This window comes from Cavia porcellus, unplaced genomic scaffold (genome assembly GCF_034190915.1).
Source record: "Cavia porcellus strain 051 isolate PalLab524CR breed Dunkin Hartley unplaced genomic scaffold, mCavPor4.1 scaffold_7, whole genome shotgun sequence".
In the NCBI taxonomy this organism is placed as follows: Eukaryota; Metazoa; Chordata; class Mammalia; order Rodentia; family Caviidae; genus Cavia; species Cavia porcellus.
The window spans coordinates 49,632,559-49,656,656 of record NW_026947490.1 but is presented as its reverse complement, the minus strand read 5'-3'; the positions used below and the strand labels follow the sequence as shown (position 1 = coordinate 49,656,656).

The 24,098-nt window shown below is 48.2% G+C and overlaps 1 protein-coding gene across 2 annotated transcripts in view; it reads left to right on the top strand.

Moving 5' to 3' along the window:
* Nucleotides 1-4,549: 4,549 nt before the first annotated feature.
* The window catches only part of Olfml2b (olfactomedin like 2B), a 36,114-nt gene continuing 16,565 nt past the window's right edge, over nt 4,550-24,098 (top strand). The window contains exons 1-4 of one of the 2 annotated variants that reach the window (XM_063253569.1): nt 4,550-5,055; nt 7,778-8,041; nt 9,768-9,875; nt 21,257-21,433. In XM_063253569.1, coding sequence (XP_063109639.1) covers nt 4,882-5,055; nt 7,778-8,041; nt 9,768-9,875; nt 21,257-21,433 — 723 coding nt within the window. In that variant the 5' untranslated portion in view covers nt 4,550-4,881. The remainder of the gene's footprint in view (nt 5,056-7,777; nt 8,042-9,767; nt 9,876-21,256; nt 21,434-24,098) is intronic. The other variant, XM_003466599.5, reaches the window with a different exon arrangement.

Here is a 24,098-nt window from a genome sequence, read left to right as displayed (position 1 = left end):
GAGCAAGGCCTCGTTTTCAGCTGGGCGCCCCTCACCCCTTCCCAGCACTTTATGGCAGCTCCCTGGCACAGCTCCCACCCTCCAGCCCGCTGGGGAGGGGAGGGGACAGCAGGACACTCTGCTCAGAGGACTTTAACAGGCTCTTTGATCCCGCCGCTTTGAGCAGGTGCATTTTCTAAATTACACAGAGATGGCAGCTGATCAGAATTGTTGTAGGGCACAGGTAGCCAAGTGGCACACTTATGGCCTTCTGAGAGCCTGATCCTAGGAATGATAGAAAACTGCAGTCAATGTTTAAATATTTTTTAAAAACCCTATCATGATAAAGGCACATTGCCTTTGATCTGCCTCAAAATATTCCCTCTTGCTTCGATACACTGATCCCATCATTCGTGCCACTTTCTGAAGCAGTTCGAGGAGTCCTCTTTCGTGAGTCTTTAGTGGCACTGTCATGGCTGCCTCTGTGTCCTGAACTGAGTCACAGCATTTACCTTTTTTGGTCATTTTGACTGTGGAGAAGAGTCAGAAGTTGCCCGGTGCCAGATGCAGTGGATGAGGTGTGTGAGGACACACCGAGACATTCTTAGCAGCCTGCCTCTCTGTCTTTCCATCAGCAGCAGCAGCATTCTGTACTTCTGGTTACACTTCATGAGGACACACAAGAGGCCCTCCAGAACAGCCTCAGAAAGTGCCAAGTGTGATGGCACAGCGTGTTTAAAGTTGGGGAGAGGAGTATCGAGAAGAATTGATGACAATCTGTTTTTTTCTGCAATAATTCTTAAAAATGGGAACATTCCTGAGTATCTGTCTTTGAACCCACTGTCTCATTTGTACGAGGAAATGACACCACCTATGTGGGGTTCTGAGCATCAGGTGATGCTTGGGCCATGGTCAGAGCCCAGGGCAGAGAAGCCAACATACATGGCATTGTCTTGGGGCCACAGAGACTTTGCACGTTACCTAGGAGGGCCAACACTTATTTCACACTACTGTGCTGAGGAGCAAGTGCAGGGGCCTATTTACAGGCTCTTAGCAAAGGATGCAGGGAATTTGCAGTATTTTTAAACTGCAGTATTTTAAAGCCAAACCAAGTTCAACTCAGGATCTTCAGGTCAGGCTATCAGGCTGCCAAGTGGAAGGAATGCCACGGGCAGTGTATCTTGGGTTTGGAAAGATAGGTGGCAACAGCCTTCCAAGAAATGCTTGCAAACATGATGAAAAGACTGAGCATCGACACCTCCAACTACTTGAAAGGGGTGGGGTGTAGCTCTGCGGCATCTCAGCAAGTGTGGGGCTGAATCTCTAGCCATGGAGGGAAAAAGAATGAGGAGGGACTTTTCCTACAATGGGGGAAGGACTGTAGTAGACTCTGGCCCTATCTGAATTAATATAATTTTTTCAATTAATGATTTGAATTAAGACAGGAGCTATGCTTATTGAAGTTGGAAATTAACTGGGAGGGGGAAGCAAGATTTCAGCAGGGTGAAATCACTGTGCTGTTCAGTAGGTAAAAATGTAAAACTCTGTACTTGTGTTAAATAAATAACCCAGCTGGAAAGCACAGGGTAGAGGAAACCAGCATAACATTTACACACATAAAAAAGAAAACTACATTTAAAAAAATAAATCAATTTGAATCATTGGTGCAAGGAGGCTGCCAAAAGAGCTCAGGCAGGCTTGGGCTGCATTAATAAAAGAACAGTGCCCAGAAAAAGAGGGGGGATGGTTTCAATGTTCTCTAACATTTATTCAAACAGGAGGCGTTCTGGGGCGAAAAATAACCAGAATAATGGAAGGTCTGGAGGGTCATGTAGTCTGACAAGTGAATAAAATGGAGACAGAAAATGGAAAAAGTAAGTATAGATAGTTTAAGAAATAGGAGATTTTTAAAAAGATTTAGAAGGCATTTCCTTTCTATATTTAAGTGAAAGAAAAGCTCTCTTGTGGGAAAGATATCAGACAAATTCTGTGAAGGATCATAGGACTGACTACCAAAATATGAGACTTCAAAAGTGGGTTTGTAAAGCTGAGTGTGGTGGTACACACCTGAATCCCAGTACTCTGGAGGCTGAGACAGGAGGATCCTCCTGAGTTCAAGGCCAGCCTGGGTGATGTAGTGAGTCTGAGCCCACACTGAACTACATAACAAGACCCTGTGTCAAAGAAAAAAAGGACTTTAAAAGGAGATAAATTTTAATTTATGTAGAGGGGACTCATTGTCACAAGATGGCTGCTACTGCTCCAAGCACCATGGCCCATAATTAGAGGTAAGAAGCAGGAGAAGGTCACATCAAAAAGTTCCACTCCCTGTTTCTTTTGACAGGGAGAATAATGGCTTTTCCAGAAACTCCCTGCAGATTTATTTTGTTCTATAGGCCACAACTGAATCCTATGGCTATCCATAGCTGTATGGAAAACTGAATGTCTGGTGATGGGGTAGCTCAGACAAGCTGTGATCAACCTTAATTAGATCAAAAAGCCAAAACTCTAAGCATAATGGAGTGGAAAATAGAAATAGTTTCATCCTTGATGACATTACTAAGCTGCTCCAGGGCCAACTTTCAGTCTTTTGAGGGGGGTAGAAAAATAAACATGTGCTTGATTAAGCCATTGCTGGTAGGAGTCTCTGGTTCCTTCAGGCAAATGCGCCCTAATGGATACGATGACACTGTTTACAAAGGTGACTGGGAATATGCCCAGCTGGATTATTTTCAGTTCCTGTCCATTGAGCCACTTAGTGTCCACTTTGTTCCAGGGACTGGTGAAACTAGGAGACTGGAAGGTGAACGAAAACCAGACAAATCTCCATCCTCAGGGAGTTTACAGTCCAGCGGGAAGACAGGGGCCATGGAAACAACCAACAAGATGCCTATGATGTGTGAAGAGGGCTACCTGTTACTATGGGAACATAGCACTGGGAAGCGAAATCTCACGAAATCTCACGAGAAGTGAGCACAGAAGTGTGAGATCTAAATTGACTTATCTACTATCTTGCTGAAATCTCCTCAGTCTCAGTCCATTTCAGAATCACTCTTCTGTGAAATCTTACTCTCATTTCAACTGGGAGTGACCTGTTCCTTCTTTTTAAAGCCCCACTGGATTCTACTTTACAGTCTGAGCATTTGTTTCAGTGAGGCTCCTCCTCACTCCTCCCATGTGTCTGGCTACATGGCGGCTTGCGGGCCTCCTGCCTCAGCTTCTGGTGTAGCTGGGCTTCCTGCGTCCACGTTTATTTTAAAACTACATCTTATAAATGTTTGTCCCAATGAGTTGCAGAAAAGATTTGATAGTTTACATAGAAGGGGGTGTATGTATGGAGGACATCCAACAAAGCCAGGCATGCTGAACTAGAGATCCTTTTCTATAAAATGAGTTTTTTAAAAAATGTACTACGGTGCATTAATAATGGTTATTACTGGAGTTGGGATGTGGCTCAGCTGTAGAGCACTTGCCTAGCGTGCATGAGGCTCTGGGTTTGATACTCAGCATCATTCATAGTTATCATTTAATATAACAATAATTATTATTGTATTATAATTATTATTTTTCTGTCACCTGTAGTCACATATATGTTCATTATTTAGATTATTACAACCCTTATTCCATAGCCTAAGGGGCAAGGTGCTTGCATTTCTCAAGGATATCAAGTACCTTTACATCATTGATGTGATCCGATTCTGTTCAGGATTTTAAGGGTGACAGTTGTCTTGGAAGGCACAGCTCTCAAACTCACACACTGTAAATCTTCACAATGGATTTACAAAGGGACTCTAATTAGAGGACACTGAAACATCTGTACACTGCTGCGAGTAGACGCCCTGGAAGATCACCTGGGACCTGGAAGCTTGTTCTGACCCAAAGAGGGAAGAGATGGTTCCGTCGCAGTCGCTGGGTCCTCAGGCACAGCATTCCCCGCTGCACAGCGTCAGAGACCTGTCACTGTGCTTCTCACGGCGGACCGGCTCGGGCCACACTCCAGCAGAGTTCAATAGTTCTCCTCTGGGTGGAGGTATACTAGCTTCTAAAGCTGTGGCAGGCCAGCAAACTTCCAGTGGCGCTAAGTTCAAAGCTGTCAGGGATCGCGCCCAGAATCCAGTTAGGAAAGGGAACCCCGCAAAGAGATGGGGTGTTTTTCTCCCGCCCAGCGCACCAGGGGGACATGCCAGGCTGCGCGTTGACTCGGGCTTGAAGGAACCGCCTCCCAACCCAAAAGAAACTGGCTCCTGGCAGCGGCAATGGACACCGGGGACCCCACACTTCAGGGCCCCGGGTCAGGGTGACTTTTCTGTCCCCATGATTGCCTTCAGAGAAAGGGACTGCAGCATCCTTGCAGGTTGATGTCGGGGACATGCGCGGCGGTCGAGCCCGAGCAGGGCTGGGTGGGGCTGCGCCCTTGCGCCCCAACCCAGAGCTCTGGGTCCTCCTCCTCCTCCTCCGCGCAGTCACTGGCTGCACCTCGCGGCCCCGGCACAATAGAGGCTCCGCCCTCGCTCCGCGCCAGCGCTCTGCGGCCCCAGCCCAGCCGCCTCCGCCGCAGCTGCCGCGCACCCAGCGCCCAGCGCCCGGTCCCCGTGCGCCCCAGGCTCCCTGCCGCACGTGCCGCGCGCTTCTGCCGCGCCTGCCTCCCACCTGAACCACCTTCCGGGCACCTCCTCTTTCCTGCGCCCGGCTCCCCACAGTTTTGGCTACTCGGGTCGGGAAGGAGATGCTCAGGGTCTCCGGGGTGCGCCCTCCTTCCAGGCGCAGCCGCACCCAGCTTTAGGAGGCAGCGGGTCAGTTCCTCAACCCTCCAGCCAAGACACCCTCCTGCCTCAGTCTGTGCGGAGACCGCGACCCGAGCCGTTCTCCGGAGGGGCTGAGGTCCCTGTGGTCGCGTCCCTCATGGCCAAACCTCTGCCGCTAGTTCTCTGCTTCGCTCTACTTGTGGCACGGGTCTGGGCGGTCACCACTCCCCCCACAGGGACGACCGAGACCCCCGATGCGCAGACAGTGTCGCCCACAGAAGATGAGATTCTGCAGAACGAGGCGGACAACCAGGAAAACGTTCTATCTCAGGTAGGATAAGTCCCGAGCCCCCACCCCTCTTTGCCTGCGGTGGGGGTGGGGTGGCTGGGCCAGAGAGTGGCCCTGGGTGAAGCAGTTGAGGCAGCACTTTCCCCCTCCCTTGCCAATGGGAAGGGCACTTTTTTTTTTCACTTACCAGAATATTTTATTGAAGGGAAAGACATGGGTCCTACTCTAAAAATTCCGGGGTCTTTCCAAAGATTACCAAATCAGGAGAAAAGAGAGGAGAGGGAAGGGAACCCTGCACAGGGCTCCTTGAGACGAAAGAAAAGACATGTTTGTTTTTTGGTTCACTGATTGTGGAAAGCACCTCTTGGTGGTGCAGCTGTTTGTCAGAGCTGGAATGTGAAACAGGACAGCATAATCCAGGGGAGATGCTTTATGGCATAATCCAGGGGAGATGCTTTATGGCATAATCCAGGGGAGATGCTTTATGGCATAATCCAGGGGAGATGCTTTATGGCATAATCCAGGGGAGATGCTTTATGGCATAATCCAGGGGAGATGCTTTATGGCATAATCCAGGGGAGATGCTTTATGGCATAATCCAGGGGAGATGCTTTATGGCATAATCCAGGGGAGATGCTTTATGGCATAATCCAGGGGAGATGCTTTATGGCATAATTCAGGGGAGATGCTTTATGGCATAATCCAGGGGAGATGCTTTATGGCATAATTCAGGGGAGATGCTTTATGGCATAATCCAGGGGAGATGCTTTATGGCCTGGCGCAGGAACCCAGGCAGAAGCACTGAGCTTCTGTGATGATCTTGAGGTGACCCAGAAGCTAGAATCCATGACCCCCTGTGTACTGGGAGGAGAGAGTGGGGAGGCAGAATCAAGCAGGTCTGGCCCACTCAGTGGGGGCCGAGGGACATGGTAGTGGTGGGCTTTGTAGTGTGTCTGTTCACAACTCTGACTCAGTCCTCAATATGCACTGGTGCCCATTCTGTAATCCAGGACCACACAGCTAAAGAGAGCTGGAGGGGCACAAAGCAACCCCTGACATTCTTCTCCCCACACCTCATAGTTACATAGGACACTTCTGGGAGTGTGCAGTTCATGCTCTCCAGACCCAATTTGACAGTATGCGGTAGCTGTCACTGTGAAGGATGGCCCAAAAGGGATCCTTAGAGGGTTACCTGTACCTCCACTAAGTCCTCATCCTGGGTCTTGTCTCCTTCCTATAGGGAGCCTGATCAGCTCTTCTTTGGGATTTATCAGCACTGGTCTCTTCACTCTGCCTTTAATGATTATGCTGATGTATGCCCCTGCCCACCCATAACCTTGCATTGACCCTAAATCGAAGAAACATAAAATCTCTCACACTAAGGCTCTGGAATACCATCAACAAAAGCTCTTGTGAAACCTGAGCCTCCTGAAAGGAAGGAACCCACCCTGGGCTCTTAGATCACTGTTGTGTAGGAATCTAGGCAGAGTTTCAGAAAGCAGACATCACCCCTAAAGACCCGCTGCTTAAGTCACCCTGAACTACACCTCCTTCTTCCACTGATCCATTCTGTTTGACAACAGCCCTAAAGCAAATATTAGTTTTAGAACAAACCAGCCCTTGCAAGGAAAACATCACATGCCTTATTCCCCCAACATAGCACCCCAAGGAACATTTCCACTCACACAAGCTCAGTGCCTGCCTGCTGGGATCATTAGTCCAGTGAAGAGAACCCAGCTGCCTGACTAGGAAAGGAGTCCTGGCTTTGAGGACTTAGGGCTGTGAAGGGGGGCTTTTCCCTAGTAAGTGGTGGAGTGAGTGTCCAGGAGGAAATGTTCAGCACTGTAGAAGCCCCAGGCATGACCAGTTTGTTGTCTTGGGTTTGGCCTAGAATTTGGGTTCAGATACTACACAAAAAGCCAAAGGTACCTTCAGGCTGAATAGACGTTACTGCTTTTTGAACTTGTCTCCCTTTTTCCAACTTCTTTTCTATAAATCTAATCCATCCTTCAAGTCTCAGTGTAAATAATACTTCTTTCCTAGTTTTCCTGAGGTTAGGGGTAGCTCAGTGGCATAAGCACCTATCTGGCAAGCACAAGGTCCTGAGTTCGATTCCTAGTACCAATAAACAAACAAACAAACCACCAGTTACCTAGTTTTCCCTGGTTCACAGTTGGAGCCCCTCTCAGCTTTGCTGCACTTTCCCTCTGCTCTTCAGGCGCACTTCCCATCCTCTGGTCCGTGTGACTGCTATTCCACCTGCCTCCTGTGCTCTGGCTCCTGCAGGCAGGCCATCTGTATGACCCACCCTTACCTCCCGTCACACCTCCCATGGTCCCAACAAGGCCCTCAACGAGTCCAGTGAATGCGGGAAGAGAGGAGCCAGTAGTTCTCAACTTTGAACACCAACCTTCCAGTTGCTCCTACAACTCCTCTTTTTCTTTTATGAACCTAAGCCTGGATACTAGCTGAAGGCAAGGGCTACTGGGAGTGTGATGGGCCTTATGTGTTTTTTTCCTTTAAATGAGGAAAGACTAAAGCCTCTTGAAAAATGCATTGCTTTCCAAGGCAAATTGAGAGCTCTGAACTCTCGGAAATGTCCAAGTCAGCACATTGCATTGCAGTGACCTGTTTGCTCCATGGTTCAGAGTTGTCTGAGATCTCCGGCTAGTGCAGGACCTTTGACCAAATAGATGGCGTCCTTCCAGAGAGTGACGGATGCCCTTGTTTGCACACCTCCAGCTCATTTTCTGTGTGTATCTAGCTGCTGGGGGACTATGACAAAGTCAAGGCTGTGTCCGAGGGCTCAGACTGCCAGTGCAAGTGTGTGGTGAGACCTCTGGGCCGAGATGCCTGCCGGAGGATCAACGAGGGCACCTCCAGGAAGGAAGACTTCTATACTGTGGAAACCATTACATCCGGCTCATCTTGCAAATGTGCCTGTGTCGCACCCCCATCTGCCCTCAATCCCTGTGAGGGGGACTTCAGACTGCAGAAGCTTCGGGAGGCAGACAGCCGAGACCTGAAGGTAGGGATTGGTGTGGGGCACTGCCCTGGATAAGGGAACTTTGGGGACCCACAAGTGCACAGGGCCATTGCAGGCCTATTATTCCCTAGAGCCCTGTGTGTAGACCTGAGGCTGATGTTCTAACATACTGGTCATTTACAGCTTAGGAGTCCGGGGGAGATGTAAGAATAGTGAGCCTGAACCTCCCTATGGAGCCAGAAAGAGCCCAGCCAAGGAGCAGCTGCTGGGCCCAGCTGGCCAAAAGAACACAGTGTTCTCCAGGAAAATTGCTGTCATGGTGTACCGTTAGCCCAGCATGTACATTAAAGAGATGAGAGACACAGAGAGGTGTGATCATCTCAGTCCTCGGCACCAGGCACCATTGCCAAGTGACCAGGGGAGGGAGGCCTGGGGCTTGCCCTGGCCCTGTCATCCAGCTGATCCTGTGATCACTCTGACATCCTTCTGAGCCAATCCCACCAGCTGGCTGAGAGCTTCAGCTGCCCCCGCACACCTCTCTATTTGCAGCGTGGTGTGGTGGAATCAGCTCAGTTTTGGAATCAGACTTGGGTTTAAAATACTGCTGCATGACCCTGCTTGAGTTGTCTGACTTCAGCCTCCTGGAATAAATTTGAGAGTAATACCTGCCTAGGGGATTGAGAACAAATGAGGTGACTACTGTTGAGTAGTTAATGAATGGCCCTGCAATGGCACCTGCTATTCCTGGCCCCTTTTACCCTCTTAATGATGTTAGTCACCAGTGTGTTTTTAAGCAGAGGAGTTTATCAGTGCAAGGGTGTCCCCAGAAGTAGCCACACTACTCAGAGCCGCAGCTCTGCTATGAAACTATTTTCTATACCAAGTATCACAGTCACCCATTTCCTAGATTGGACTTATAGGACAACATCAAGCAAAATTTCTAGTAGGAATCAGCAGATCATCACAATACATGCTGATCAACTATGGCTCTTACCCAAGAGCCAGCAGTCTTTCTCTGGGATGGGAGAAGGAGGTCTTCTATTTTCATATGGAATTTTTCATCTGGAAGCAAGGCTAGAGATGACTGGGAAATAGAGATTGCAAAAGTGTGACCCAGAAAATCCTTCTAGGATTAGTACTCAGCAGGGAGGCTCCAGTGAAATATCTTTCCGCTTTGTCTGCTCTGTGTATCCTCAGGGCTCCCTAAGTCTTGGCCACCTGCAATCCCACCAGGTCTTTAACAGATGATAAAGCTGAGGGTTTCGGCAGCACTTCCACAAGGCATCAGTGTACAGCCACTTTGCTGAGTCCTTGCAGATTACCTGTTATGGCCAGGTGCTCAGCAGACCTGGCCATAACAGGTAATGGCCAGGAGAAGACAGACAGACAAAGAGGATTTGAAGGAGCTTATAGGCTAGTAGGAAAGGTAGACGCATAGGCAACTGGCAGACTCCTTAAAAGAGGCATAGACGGTTTATGACTGTGATTAGACCTTGTGTTTACTTGTTCTTGTGGGGCACTCCAGTTTTCTAACCCATACATATCCATGTGTGCATGTGTGTGTACAATGCACATGCATACAGAAGGCACAACACATATATACCATCTGTCTATGTCTCCATGTGCACACGTGTGTTTCTGAGGGCCTCCTCTGAATTCCTGGGTACTGGTTTCCTTCTTGAGACTCCAACATGAAGACCTGAAAGGAAACTGTTTCCCCATGGTCTGTGTGCCCCAGCGTAAACTAACACTTGACCTTGTCTCCTAGCTGTCCACAATCATAGACATGCTGGAAGGTGCTTTCTATGGACTGGACCTCCTGAAGCTGCATTCGGTCACGACCAAACTGGTGGGGCGGGTGGATAAGCTGGAGGAGGTAAGGAAGATTTTGCTTTCTCTTTCTTTCTTTTGATCAAGGTCAAAAGTTTATCAGAGTGGCTGGGGATTTAGCTCAGCGGCATAAGCACCTGCCTTGCAAGCAGGCAGTCGTGAGTTCGATCCCCGGTACCGATAAAAACGAAAAAGACAAAAAAAAAAAAAAAAAAAAGTTTATCAGAGCTCCCAGAGTACCCTTTGGAAAGCCAGAGTCCAAATTAGACTTAACTCTTTCTATTCTTTTTGAAAAGAAAAAATATACATAAAACATTCTTCCAAAATTGTGCCATGTTGGTGGTGGTTTAGCAAATCAGTGAAATAAAACTGTAATTTTTTTGTCTATAAGAAATATAACCAATGTGTTTTTATTTTCATCTTGGCTTCCAGGAAGCTTACAGCTAAATGAAATATAAAAGTACATTACATGCCTTAGCTCTAGTTCTAAGATGGCATCATCTCTTTCTTGGGAATATAGTTGCTAATTTTTTGCATCTTCCCTGTTTTGTTTTCTTAAGGTTCAAGTGTCTTTCTCTGTCTGTCTGCCTGACCCTCTGTCTCTGTCTCTCTCTGTCTCTGTCTGTCTATCTCTCTTTCTCCTGTAAAAGTGATTTCTAATAAATAATGCTCCTTCCCAGACATTTAGGCTGAGCACACTGAGGACAAATGGATCGGTGATGTGATTTTCATAGAAAAACTCACTTTTCTCTGACTGATTTTTATCTAGTGGTGTGCGGTGTGCTGGGAAGAGTTAGGGATACAGACATTATAATAACATTGGCACTGTTTTTGTTGCTGCAATACTTTACCATATAAACAAGCAAATAATTTACTTATCAGGTGAGTAATGATCAGCATTCAACCTTATTGGTAAGAAACTTAGAGCTTATTAAGAGGCATCTAGTTTTTGGATGGATATTTGAAATAATTAATGCGCTGCTGCTTCAAACAGAAATTGGTTTCTTTAATAATTAATTAATTTCTGGTACTCAAGATTAAACCCAGGGCAGGCAGATTAAACACATGCCAGACAAGCACTCTACCCCTGAGCTATAGCCTCGGCCCTATTTCTTTAATTTTTAGTAAGTGGTAAATTTAATAGTAAATGAGTATACACATCAATATCCTTGTTTAAAAAAAAAAAAGAGCCTTCTGAGGGTGTGTCCTGGAGGAACTCAGGTTGCCTGGTGAGTGATGATAGATGTAAGATGTGACAAAAGAAGGGCCTGTAGTTCGTGGTAGAAGAAATGCCGCCTGGACAGAGTGAGTCCCTTCCTGCCTGCTCCTACCAAGCAGCCAGGTCTTACTTCTCCATCCGCCAGGGTGGGAGCAGGAGCAGGAGCCTGGCTGTGTGATTGTGGAGAGAACAGAAAGTGCACTCATCATCATGAAAATACTCTGACGTGATTCAACGTGGTGCTTGGGTTACAGAGCAGACACTCCTTACTCTGCCGAGAGATCTGGGGTGAAGATGACGAAACATTATAGATACAGGGAATTGGTTTGGGTGTCTTTTTTGCGCTCCTAAAAATGTTCCCTGAAAGTGAACCCCGGCTCCTTCTCTGCCCACTCTTAGGCTCAGCCCCTTCAATGCCGTGATGAGGTGTTTTCTCTGGGAGGGACAGGAAGTTCACAGTGACCTCAGTTCCCAATCCTGACGAGGGGTTGGGGTCTGGATCCTGAGCTTTGTGGACTGGTCAAGGTGGCCGAGAGGCTATACCTGCCCCACCCCTTCTCCCTTCGCTCCCCAGAGGGACTCCCCCTAGGCCAACAAGGCCACCAGGGGCTTCTTGATTCTCTCCTTCCCCGGTGTTGGCACCTGAAAGGATGATGGGTCAACACCGTCCTAACCTCAGTGGGCTTTCTCAGGCTTGGGCCTCTTCCTTCTATTAAACCCCTTCTGCTGCTTTTACGTGGGGTTGAAAAAATTAAACCAAGTGTGCGGTGCCCCTTTAAGTATTGCATTTGTACAGGAAGAGGTGACAGTGAAGTCTCCTGCTTTCACTGGACCTTGGCAGCCTCGTGGTTTTGTTCTGTCTAGAGAATACAGCCTGGGAGAGAGAGCTGAAGGTGGGGAGCACAGTGCCCCCAAAGGCCAAAACCAGGTGCCCCGTTTCAGAGGAAGCCAGTGGGCCAGACTGTTCAAAGACCACAGCCCACTTGCAGCCTTGTACAACTGCTGAGCCTCCCTGCTGGCCTATGCTAGTAGTAGGAAAAAGTCTCCCATATGCCACCAGCCCATGGGTCAGTGTCTTCTGTGCAGGAGCCCAGGAGCTGGAGTGTCACCCAAAATGATCTTTATTATATCCATGAGTCAGTCTCTCTGTCTCTGTCTCTGTCTCTGTCTCTGTCTCTCTCTCTCTCTCTGTCTCTCTCTCTCTCTCTCTCTCTCTCTCTCTCTCTCTGTCTTTCTGTACTAGGGATCTAACCAAGGGCCTTTGCACTGAGCTCCATCCCCTGCCCCTTTTAATCTTTTTTTTTTTTTTTTTTTTTGAGACAGGGTCTTGCTAAGTTGCCCCGGCTGGGCTCAAATTTGAATCCTCCTGCCTCTGCCTCTCAGAATGCTGGGATATACAAGTGTGTGCCACCTCTTTGCCCAGGCAAAAACTGGACATTTATTATAAAAGTCTGTCATATTTGTATGGTGTTTCACAGCTTTTAAAGCACTCCCTATGTATTTAGCTCCTTTGTTCCTATGAGCCAGGCAGGACGTGAGACCTAAGGTACTGATGGCTCACCTGAGGTCACCGCACAAAAAAGCTTTGGGCTGGAGCTTAGGCTTTCTGGTCCCTGGTCCAGAGCTCTTCCTAACCAATCCTAAACATTTCTTCAGATCATTATTATCTGCCTTGTAAGCCTCAGTTTTTATCGATCACACCTTAAAAACAGTAAACGGGAATTTCTGGGCACAACTGTGGCTGTATCCCATAGGTCCCAGGAAACAGGATTACAGGTGAAGGAAAATAAGTTCCACCCAGTAGGCGACTGCCCCAGACCAGGCAGTCCAAGGGCACAGGGTGCTGTGGGCTGATGCCGCTTTCTGGGGCCGGATGCGACAACCCCTGGGCCGTGGGAGGCAGTGCTGCGGGGTCTAGGACTGAAGCGTCTCCGTGCTGTCTGGAGCGTGTGCTAATGGAAAATGCAGAAGGTGGAGGAAATGGAAAAAACACTCCTTCTCCATAGGAGGAGTGGAAGTGAAATGCTGCTGTTGGTCCTGGGATACTCTTGAATCCCAAAGGGAGTCTTTGGAGGTCAGACAAGACAAAGGTGTGAGTTTGGAGGGCACCTTGCCCAGAGTCAGGTCACTCCTTGGCAGCATGCGTGGCGCACATGTGTACATCCACCTTGGGCGCACGGCAGGATGTAGGGATGGAAACTTCATTTGCAGATGAAAAAGGAAGGAGAGAGAAATAGAATCTAAACTATTTAGAACCTCAAACTTGGGAGCATTGCCTGCTGGGATGATTTTGGTGATGCTTTTGTTTTAAATCATAAAAAAAACACATGCAGAGAAAAATACATAAACAATGAATGTACAGCTTAAAAATTATAAGTTACCACCCAGGTAACCACTCTCTAGCTCAAGAAATAGTAAAGATTAACCCTATGTGCCCTTTCCCACCCACGACCTCCAGGAACCTCTCTATTAATATGGGTTTTCTTCATCTCCTTTATTTTTACAGTTTCATCATCTAAGGAAGAGTCCCTCATGTAATAGTTTTGCCTTTTTTTTTTTGCTTTTAGTATATAGAATTTTACAGAATTGCGTGTGTACACATGTTGGACTTCTTTCATTCAGCTTTATGTTTTTGATATTCACCTGTCTTGTGTCTTGTTTATCTGTTTTTATGGTTGTGTATTATTTTATTTTGCAAATGTACCTCATCTTATTTATCTATCTACTGAAGATAGACACACTGCTTGTTTCCAGGTTCCTAACTCATAATGGTCCATGAGGCTCCGTGTGTAGGAACATCCCACACATGGACCCTGCACATCCATTCCTGTGTTTCTCTGTGGTAAATAACTAGGAATGGAATGAATGAGCTGTTAGTTATGCTCATCTTCAATGTTAGGAAATATTTCCCTACTGGTAAATACAAGTTTATGCTCCTTCCAGCAAAGGATAAAATTTTCACATACATCCTCAAAAATGCTTGATATTGTCCAGCCTTCTAATTTTTGCCAATCTGGAGGCTACGTCTCAATAGGGCCATTTCACTGAGTTCCAAAATATTAACTTCAAAACATCTTTCCTATTCACTTGGAGGTGGCTTGAAGTCCATGATGCACCTATTCTAGAACTGGTCCAGAAAGAAAAAGCACCCAGGCTGGGCAACCGTCCAAGAACCTTTGATGTGGTGACACAGGCTGGCCCTGTCCCACCAGTGAAAAAGGTGCAAGGTGGTGGGTGGCGTTTTAGTTGAGGAGTGTTGGACGCAGAGCATGGGTGCCAGGAGAGTGATGGGAATTAGATACCAAGAAGGAAAGTATGTAGCTTCCAAAGGCAAAAATGAGCCCTGTTCACTACATACATACAAAGGATGGCACTGATTCATCTCAAGAAAGGGCTTGCACCTTGACCTCCAAGTGCACCCAGAGACCCAGAGATTCTCATGGTGCCTAAGCCGAAAAATGGAATCTGAAGGCAGCAGGATTCAGGACATGTGACACCTGGAACACATACCACTTCCAGGAACAGATTTATTTCTAAAGCAGAGAAAAAGACTAACAGGGAGCTGATCCTCCAGCAGCAAGGCTGTGGTTGGATTAAGCTATTCCCATAAAAGTTGCAAATCTTTGTGAAGACCTCGCCAGCTTAGCTACACGACACCTGTAAATATCTATAAGCCTCAATGTGCCTCTCTGCTTATGTAAGTTTATATGTGTGGCTACACTCTCATGTCCTTCAAACAGATACAAACCTGCAGGCTTTGGGAGGTGTGCTTTCCACCGCTGAAGCCCTGCCTCTTCTGGACTCTTTCGCGTCTTCCTGTTGGACTTTGCAGAGTCTGTCCATGAGTGAGACGGGTGTGGGTCGGCTGAAGCTCCTGATAACATTGACTCCAGGGAATATGTGGTCTGTGATGGGTTTTGCAGACCCAGAACTGGCCCACTCCCCAGACTGAGCTGGCACCATTATAGCCGAGGATTTGTCCCCCAGAACTAAAGATCTGGTAGCTTTTGTGTTTCTGCCTTAGAAACCAAGATCAAAGAAGCAGTCCTGACCCCAGGGGATATATCTTTCCACCATTCGTAGGAGAATGTCATTTTCATCTGTGCGGGGCTGGCAGTAAGTTAGGGGAGCTGTCTCTTTCCATGCCTCCTCCTTTCCCTCACACTCCACTCCCTTCGAGACACCCCAAGCACTCACTTTGTCTCTGGATCGAATCTGGTTCTGCACAAGAGTAAGAATCATTTCACTGTCCCTGCCCCAGGTGCGGCTTTGGGCCTTATCTACCTGCAATGTCCTCTGAAACGGCAGTGGATCAGAGGTCGCATTTCTGTCAGCTTTACTATTACTTAATTCAATTTACATCTTCATATGAGTCTGAGCCAATGGATGCTCTCTCCTGGGGTTATATACACTTCAGATCTAATCGCCAGTGTGAAATGAAGCTTTTCTTCTTGGCTGAAGGTATAAGAGCCAGTCCTCCATCTGCTGGCTGTGGAACAGCTGATAGCTGCCAGGATGTGAAGCTGTTTTAGGAAGTGAAGTTGCCCTTAATACAGGAATTCAGCAACAGCAGCCAGGGACTTCTCTCTGTGCACTTGTCTGACTCCTTCCCAGCATTGGCCCTCAGCCGGGAGCCCCGGTCCAGTCTCTTTGTTTCCCCAGTCCTAGCCCAGCACCTGCCATGGAAGGGGTGTTTAGCAGCTGTCAGATGGGTGAGGGAGTTAACGTGGCAGCTGGTGGCGCCCTGACCCCAGGCTGGCCTGCCCATCTCTACCAGCTGTGGTCGGAGGGATTGGGCTGTGGCCGGCCTGTCTTGTATCAGAGTACCGGCTGTTTCCAGCTGCTCTCCCCCTCCAGCTGTCTTACCAGGGGTTTGGGAACAGCTGTCAGCTGGGGTGGCTGTCCTGGACCATCTGGTCCTAGCTGTGTCCTGAAGAGCTTGGAGGGAGCAAGATAAGGGATGGACACATTAAGCCCTCCCATCACAGGTCCCCTCACCCCTACAGGGACCATGTCTCCTTTGTCCACAAGCTTGCCATCTGCACCCAGCCATGTGCCTGAGGGACTTGAACCCCATAGGGCCTCCAAGGTAGACTCCTAAGATGCGGTGATGTCCCTGTGCCATGACTTGGGGACAGAGGCTGGCCCAGTCTCCTCTTAGAGGTACATCTTCCCAACATGCCAGCTGTGGGTTCTTTCCTTCCTCCCTGCCCCAGCCACACCAGCCTCAGCTCTTGTCTCCTTTCCACACCTGTGTCCTGTAGCCTCAGAACCATGCTCCCGTCTCCCCTTCACATCACTAACCTTCTGTCATGCCAGGCACTGAGCCCCATGCAGCCCCTTGTTCCTCCACACCAGCCCGGGCAAGGTAGGCACTGTGATTTTTCTGTTTCCCAAAGGGAATCAAGAGCTCGTCACTTGCCTTACCTGGCTGTGTTACAGGCTGTGACTGGTGTGGCTTTCCCACTTCGTCTCCACAGCCATGACTGCCCCCTGCATCTACTGCTGCCCTAGGTTCTGGTCAGAACAACGAGTGCAGGGAACTGGAGGAACCCTGCAGTGTGGTCATCTTTTCCCTGGTCCTGGGGGTTTTGGTTTAAACCATGGCATGGTCTTATCCCAGCATGTATACATCTTTCCAGGAACTGGATATGATCAGCACAGAGTTTACACCCACAGCAGACAACACAGTTGCTCTGCTCAGTCCACCGGTCAACATAGTGGGTCACAACATGGCCTTTTTTGTCAATACTGGTGGCAGAATTCTTGCCCTGTGCCCATTCCCTCCGTCTCCTATCTGGTGGTGGTGGCCCTCTATGGCTGCTCCAGGTCAGATTTTGTGGCACATATCTGTATCCCAGCACTCTGGAAGGCTGAGGCAAAAAGATCATAAGTTCAAGCCCAACTTGGGCAACTTCGTGACTTATCAAGGACCTTGTCTCAAAATAAAAAAGAGGCTGAGGATGTAGCTCAGTGTGAGCTCCATCCACGATACCAAATAAAAGGGGAGAGGGCTGTGTTCTGACCAATTGGGCTGACAGTGCACTGCCCAAGGCACCTGTGTTGTCTGCCAGCTATTCCCATGATGTCCCCTACACTACATTCAGGTTTTTCTTTTCCTAGACCCTCTGGTAACTGTGCACCTGCCTGTTGTCAGCACTGACACCTGTCCCCATCTGGCACTGTGGGCTTGTTGTCAGCTGGTGCCCAATTGCATGCTCCCCCTGCATACCACACTCACTGTGTAAACTCTCTCAGTCCCTCGCTCTGTCTTATCCAAGGACTCAAGACAAAGCTCCCACATTTTGAAGTGTGTCTATCTTTCTGCCCAGCCCTCTGGCTGCCTGTGCCTTTCCTTTCCAGCCTCCTCTTCACAGCGCCAGGATCCTGAGTATGCCAGAAATGTCATGGTGGCAGCTGTCCCAGAAGGGAGGAGCCTGAGGCATGAGGTCATGGGTTCACCACATCCTTAGCACCTCCTGAAAGGTGTTCACAAAAGGCCCTTAGTGTGCAGGTGGTGGAGCTCCAGGAGGAGTTGGGGGCTATGCAAGTCCCAGTTAGAAGTCGCTGAGTGGGAGCAGCCAAAGCGAGACAGCTGCTGTGGCTCCCTTGGGGACACCAGCTGGCCCAGCCCTGCAGGCCGATGGGGTGATGCCACTGCTGGCTTGGTGTTTGTTCAGGAGGCAGGCAGGCTTTGCTGCTCCCATGAGGGGAATAAACCATCCTATTCCTCTGGACTCTCAGAGCCAGGCCCACCTCAAACCCTTTCTGTGGAGATTCAGAATAACAGCTCCTCACTGTTTAGGGACTTTAGAGATTGTAAATCAGTGAGTGGGGGCCTCTGGGACCTGGGTGAGGGGGCAGGAGGTGGGAGCAGCCTCTCAACCCACAGGGAGCCACAAGGGAGCCTCACTCCTGTTTGAAGGTATTCAGGAACCAGGTGGGACTTTCATTCTCGTAATACAGATTCTTAGGCCAAGCCAGCCTGTCCCCCCACTGAGTGACCAGCACTTTTGGGGGTCCAGCATTAAGCAGCCAGTGTGAGCACATCCTTGTCCCCTCCTCAGGGTGACATCACAAATCTCACTGGGAACCAGGCACCTGCATCTTTCAAGCCACCCTGCCTTGGTGTTTTCCATGGTACTTTTCACTGGTTGGTATTTTCCTGTTTGTCTGTTACGGATTCCCTCTCATGGAGAATGATCTTGGATGGGGCAGGACCTTACACTGGTGTGGCTCACACTTGGCCCCTCAGTTTCAGCCCTGAACTCATGCACATGGTGACAAAGCAACACATTTCATCTCTGGACCTGCTGGGCCTCACCATCCTGGAACGAGAGACATACCGGAGGGACATCCCTGGTATGGCTTTGAGAGGGTGCTTGTGGATTACAGGAATGCATAGACTGCGTGAAGGGACCAGGAACTTTTCCTCTCAGCCCCAGGAAAATCTTGGTGCCTGTAGAATAACCTGTCACACATTTTTGTCCCCTCCCTCAGGTGTTATGTCCCAGGCTTACTCCATTTACAGCAGTGCTTCTCAAGCTTCCATGTGTGGGCAACACACCTGGGAATATTGTAAAAATACAGATTCTGACTCAGCTGTGTGGGGGCTTGAGAATCTGCATATCCAGCTAGCACTGCTGGTCATGCTTTGAGTAGTGAGGAATTTGTAAGACTCCAGTATTTCTATGTTTCTCTGCATCTGCATGTTCTCTTCTATATTCTGAAACCAAACTGCAAGAAACTCCTGGCCTCTGACACAAAAGGTGTTGCTGAGGTGGCTGAGTGCCAGGACCCTCCCCGTTGCCCTTAGCCACTGAGCAGGTGGGCTGCAGAAGCAGGGCCCAGGGGGGCTGGGTGCTGACTCAGCTCTGCCACTGTTTAAAATGATTCTCAGCAAATCACGTCCTCACTCTGGGCCTCACTATCCTCTCTGTAAATTAGGTTTCAGCTCTGGGTCTACTCCAGCTGTGACTGTCTAGGAGAAATAACACACAGAGTATAGTCTGTGCACCTCTATATATATGAATTCATTTAATCATCACAACCACCCACAGGGAAAAGTGCCGGCACTATCACCATTTCACAGAAGGGAAACTGAAGCAGAGGGAGTTTCAGATTTTCCTGAGATCACAGAGCTAGATTAGCAGCAATGAAATGGAAACCAGACAGCTCCCTCCAGAATCCATGGTCTTAACCATTGTACTTGACTTTCCCCGACAACCCCTTCCAGGAATGACTACATACCCATAAAACCACTTACTCTGGGTATTCTCAAAACATGACATCTTTCTCATGGACTTCAGCTCTCACAGTTAATTCTGTGCAATTTCGAGACTCTGGCTTGGCCAGAGCCCCACAGAACACAATGAGCCCTTCCAAGTCCAAACTGTTGCTTTTGTAAAGGTCCTAAGCGTGGCATGGCTGATGGTTCTGGAGCCTGGTGAGTTTCATGAGCGCCTCTGTGCTCCTCTCGACAGCCCTGCAGGAGCCACTGGAGCCACTCTGTCTGGGTATCCTGGTCTGCCTGGATACACACACAAAACCCTGGCTCTGAGCTGCTGAGGCTTCCCTCTAGGGGAAGCATCCTCCCCAGGGGCAGGGCTCTACCTGTCAGTGTCTGAGCCTTTGTGCTTCTCATACCTATCTGTTCAAGAGAGTGGGAAGCAAACTCATCCTCTGTTTTACAAAGTTACCTGCCCTCCTGATCTCACAGATCTCCCAAAGAAGAACATGAAATTGAGCTTTTCAGACGTAGTCTAGGGGCCAAGAGTTGGACAGTACTTGTCATAGTTACTTCCTCATCACTGGCACACAGTACCCACCACTTGAAACTTAAAGGAAGAGAAATTTATTTTGGTTTTGCAAGTGTCTGTCCTTGCGTGGTCGGAGGAAGGGTCTGGGAGGAGGAGAGAGAGCTGCTCATGTCATGGCATTAGGAAGCAGAGAGTGAAGAAAGGCTGAGCCAGGGAGGGAGCGAAACCGTTCCAAGTTGGCCCACAGTGACCCACCTTTTCCAGTTCAGACCCCAGCTCTTAACACCAAGTAGTGGTAGCATCCCTATTACCCAGTGGTGGCAAACCTATATGGCACACACATTGTTTTTCTTATAAGACAAAAGACATTAATGTATAAGTTGTTTTTTCTAAACTGAAATCCCAGTATTAGCTTTATTTGCAATGTTGGCACTTTGTGATAAATAAGTGGGTTTGGGGTTGCAGTTTGAGCACTCATCTCAAAAAGGTTCACTGTCACTGCTATAATCCAATCACTTTCCTCAACTCCTGCCTCTGAGTGCATGAGGGTGTAGGGGGCATATAAGCGATACGATGTTGGATCTCAGCGGAGTCAAACTTCTTTAAAAATAACCACAGGCAGAAAGGCATCCCTAAGCCTGTCAACAAGTTTCCTTTGACTCTGATTGGTTCCACACTCACCATGTACAGGGAGCTGCTCCAGGTCACTGTCACCCTCCTCTGAGGTGCTCACCCCCATATGGGCACTCACAGGTCCTGATGTGGTTGGAACTGTCCCCAGTTAAAGTTATCATCTTCCTGCCCTGCCCAGAACGAGAACCCTGGGGCATGTGGCCACCTTGCACCTCCAGCACCGAGAAGGACTCTGTCATGCAGGCTGAATGAAATGTAGCTTTGGCCCTTTCTGGTATGAGGCAGATCTGGAACATGACAAATATACCAAGTGGGTCAGTTGAGGCAGTATTTTTATGGGTACATTGGAAAGTTTAAGGCCACCCTGTCAGTTTCTATATGCTTGATGATTTTGTGCTTATTGGAAAAAATAAAATCATTTGATTGCCTCAGAAAATTACTTAGAAAACCCCTCTTTTATTAACTGAGTGGCCAATTCACATGAGTAAGTGAAAATAACTTTTTATCATGCTGTTCATCACTGGGTAAAGGCAGATTGTACCAAATGTCAAAGGGATCCAATGTCCTGGTCAGGATGGTGTTATAAGAAAAACTTTGGTAGACTGGACAGTGTTTTCAGCAGTGGGACATCCAGGGCTGGCTGAGAATGCTGCATGAGGACCTGGCTCTGGTGCCCAGCACACAGTGAGGCACACATTTGGGCTCCAATCCAGTTTCTCGGCCTATCTGTGATGTTTCTGTGCTCCAAGGCTACGGCCGGTAGCTGCCTCCTGCTTACCTCCAAAGCCCATTAATGGACCCTCTTTTTCTTCTCAGGAAGTTTCAAAAAATCTCACCAAGGAAAATGAGCAAATCAAAGAGGATGTGGAAGAAATTCGAACTGAGATGAACAAGCTCAGCAAAGAGAACTGCTCTGATAACATCCTAGACAGCATGCCAGACATCCGTGCAGCCCTGCAGAGGGACGCAGCAGCCGCCTACGCCCACCCTGAGGTATAGAACCAGCTTCCAAGGGCATCACATCCCAGACCCCAAAGCACTATTCCAGGTCTTGCATTTGCATAGACGTTTTCAGAGTTCAGTCCTTCCACAGGCAGAGTCTTGCCGTATCTGTCAGTAGTTCTGTAAGGGTAATGGGAAAGAGTTGACCATGTTTTACTTGAAGCCTAGAGAGGCTCAGCGGCTGTTAAACCAGGACTGAGATCTGGATTTCCTGAGTCCCAGCCCCTGTTTTCATGATGTTACATGAGCAGCTTTGTATTTGTAAGGAAGGAGGACACGTGTGCTACCTTGTCTGAGTGCACTTCTATTGTCCCAGCCTCACTGAGAGCATCCTTTTTTTCCTCTTGAAAACATTCCACCTTGGAAACAACAAGTAATGTGGTCTTTCGTCCTTGGAATAAGGGAATTAGGCACTAACATTCGTCACTAACTTTCCATCACTGTCCTACACGGTCCTTCTGCAGCTCTCAAAAGCAGGCTAGGCTGAGCTCAGTACTCCCATTTAAAGATGAGGACTAGGGCTGGGGATTTAGCTCAGCGGCATAAGCACCTGCCTTGCAAGCAGGCAGTCGAGAGTTCGATCCCTGGTACCGATAAAAAGGAAAAAGACAAAAAAAATAAATAAATAAAAATAAAGATGAGGACCCAGATCTGGTGATGCTTATGGTTTCTCTGGCTCATTTTGGAAATGGACAAAAGTTCTCAAACCTATCTCTTCCCACTCAAGGAAGCATAAATCTCCCTTCCACAAAATGGAACAATCTAATGTATTTTGAGTGATGGAAAAAGACCTATTTGCTTTAAAATGTCTGCCATAGCCAGATGTGGTGGCATAGGCCTAATAATCCTCACACTCTGGTAGGCTGAAGCAGGAGGATTGCAAGTTTCAGCCCACCCTGAGGGCAACTTGGTGACTTAGTGAGATCCTGCCTTAAAAAATAATTTCAAATGGGCTGGGAATGTAAGTCAGTGCCTATTTCTTTTGCCTCCAGTTATTACTTAGGTATCTTTCTATGTTGATGGTTAAATGTGTTCCCTTGTAATGTACTGGGTTATTTACTAAACTGATGGCTAAGAAATAGTCACTAATTTGGAAGATACTACAAAAGTGTTGTAGAGGGAACAGGTGAATCTTGTGGCAGAACTGGAAGAGTCATGGAGAAGCATTATAAAAGTGGCCTCTGTGCAACCAAGGTGCAGCAGGCTTTCAGAAAGGCCTCCTATACTTTAACTGCTTACTGGGGGTCTATGATGTGCGGCAGAGCTGTGGTACACTGGTGTCTGAGGTGTGGTTCTCGGTGTGTTACTAAGGGACTTAGCCTTAGGCAGTCACTCCGGGTATGGGGTGAGTGGGCCTTGGTTCAGATAGAGTTCCTGAGCTGGTTTCTGTATGTGCTGTAATGTAGTTTGTTGGTCAGCTTTCTGTTACTGTAAGAAAATAATCTGAGCTAATCAACTAAAAAGAGGAAAGGTTTATTTTTGACTCTCAGTTTCAGAGGTTTCCATCAATGGTTGGTTGGCTCTATTGCTTTGAGTAAGGAATGCCTGGTGGAACAAAAACTTCATGGGTTCCTGGAAGCAAAAGAGAAGAGGAAAGGATGGGATCCCAATATCCTCTGCAGGGCACACCTCCAGTGACCTCACTTCCTCCCACTAAGCTTCACCTCTTAAACGTCCCATCACCTCCCAACAGAGCCATGTTCTGGGAACCAATTCTTTAATACATGAGCCGTGGGGAGATGTACCTGATTCACGTTATAGCAGGAAGCATGGTTTTCTGGGACTCTGCTGCCTCAGTCATTATGAATGAGAGTAAAGAGGAAAAAGGCTCAGCTCTCCAAGCAAGCAGCAGCAATGGGCTTGAGGAATCTTGGGCACTTATGTTGTGAAGGCAGATTAGGACTTTGACATAACAAGCTCTAAAAAGGCTTGGTGTCTGTGCCTCCCCAATATGTAACTCAAAATAAAAACAATCTCAACCATAAAATACATATAAGGAAGGCCAGTCATTTTCTGGCTTTTCCCATGATGACTGCTTTGATGCTTCGTTGGAAATATTGTTTTCCTTCAGAAATTATGTTTATTCTCTTTGTTGGGTGTCTCCAACTCACTGGTTAGTGAGTATGTGTTTAGTCTGCTTGTTGGGTCGCTCCTATGGGGGTCTGAGCTCCTAACTGAAGAGTCAGAGGACTCTGGGGACAGAAGGGGACGTGAAGGTGCCCACTCAACACACCTAGGGCCCAGAGTCTCTTATCGCAGCCATCCGGCTCGCATCCACCTCAGCTTCTGTTTGCTTCTCTGACTTCCAGTTTCCCAGTTGGCTAAGTGGAGAACTGATCCGTGGTCTTGATGACACATTCCGTGGTATATTCAGGAACCCAGCTCAGATTTCCTGAGGGCAAACAGTAAACCAAATCAAACACACCAAACGCTCTTTCTCCTTGCTCAGCAAAGTCCTCCCTCTCTCCACTCCCCATTCGGCACAGTGCTGAAGTTTGCACAATCCACCCAGACCAGACTGATGGGCTGGAGAGGGGAAGTGGTGCAGGAGGCCCCAGGGAAGGTGCTTCCTCTCCCGCCGCAGCCGTCTGTCTCTTCCGTGCACCCCATGCTGGAAAGTAGGTGGATGGGTTTGGTTGTTTGTGTTCAGGGCTCT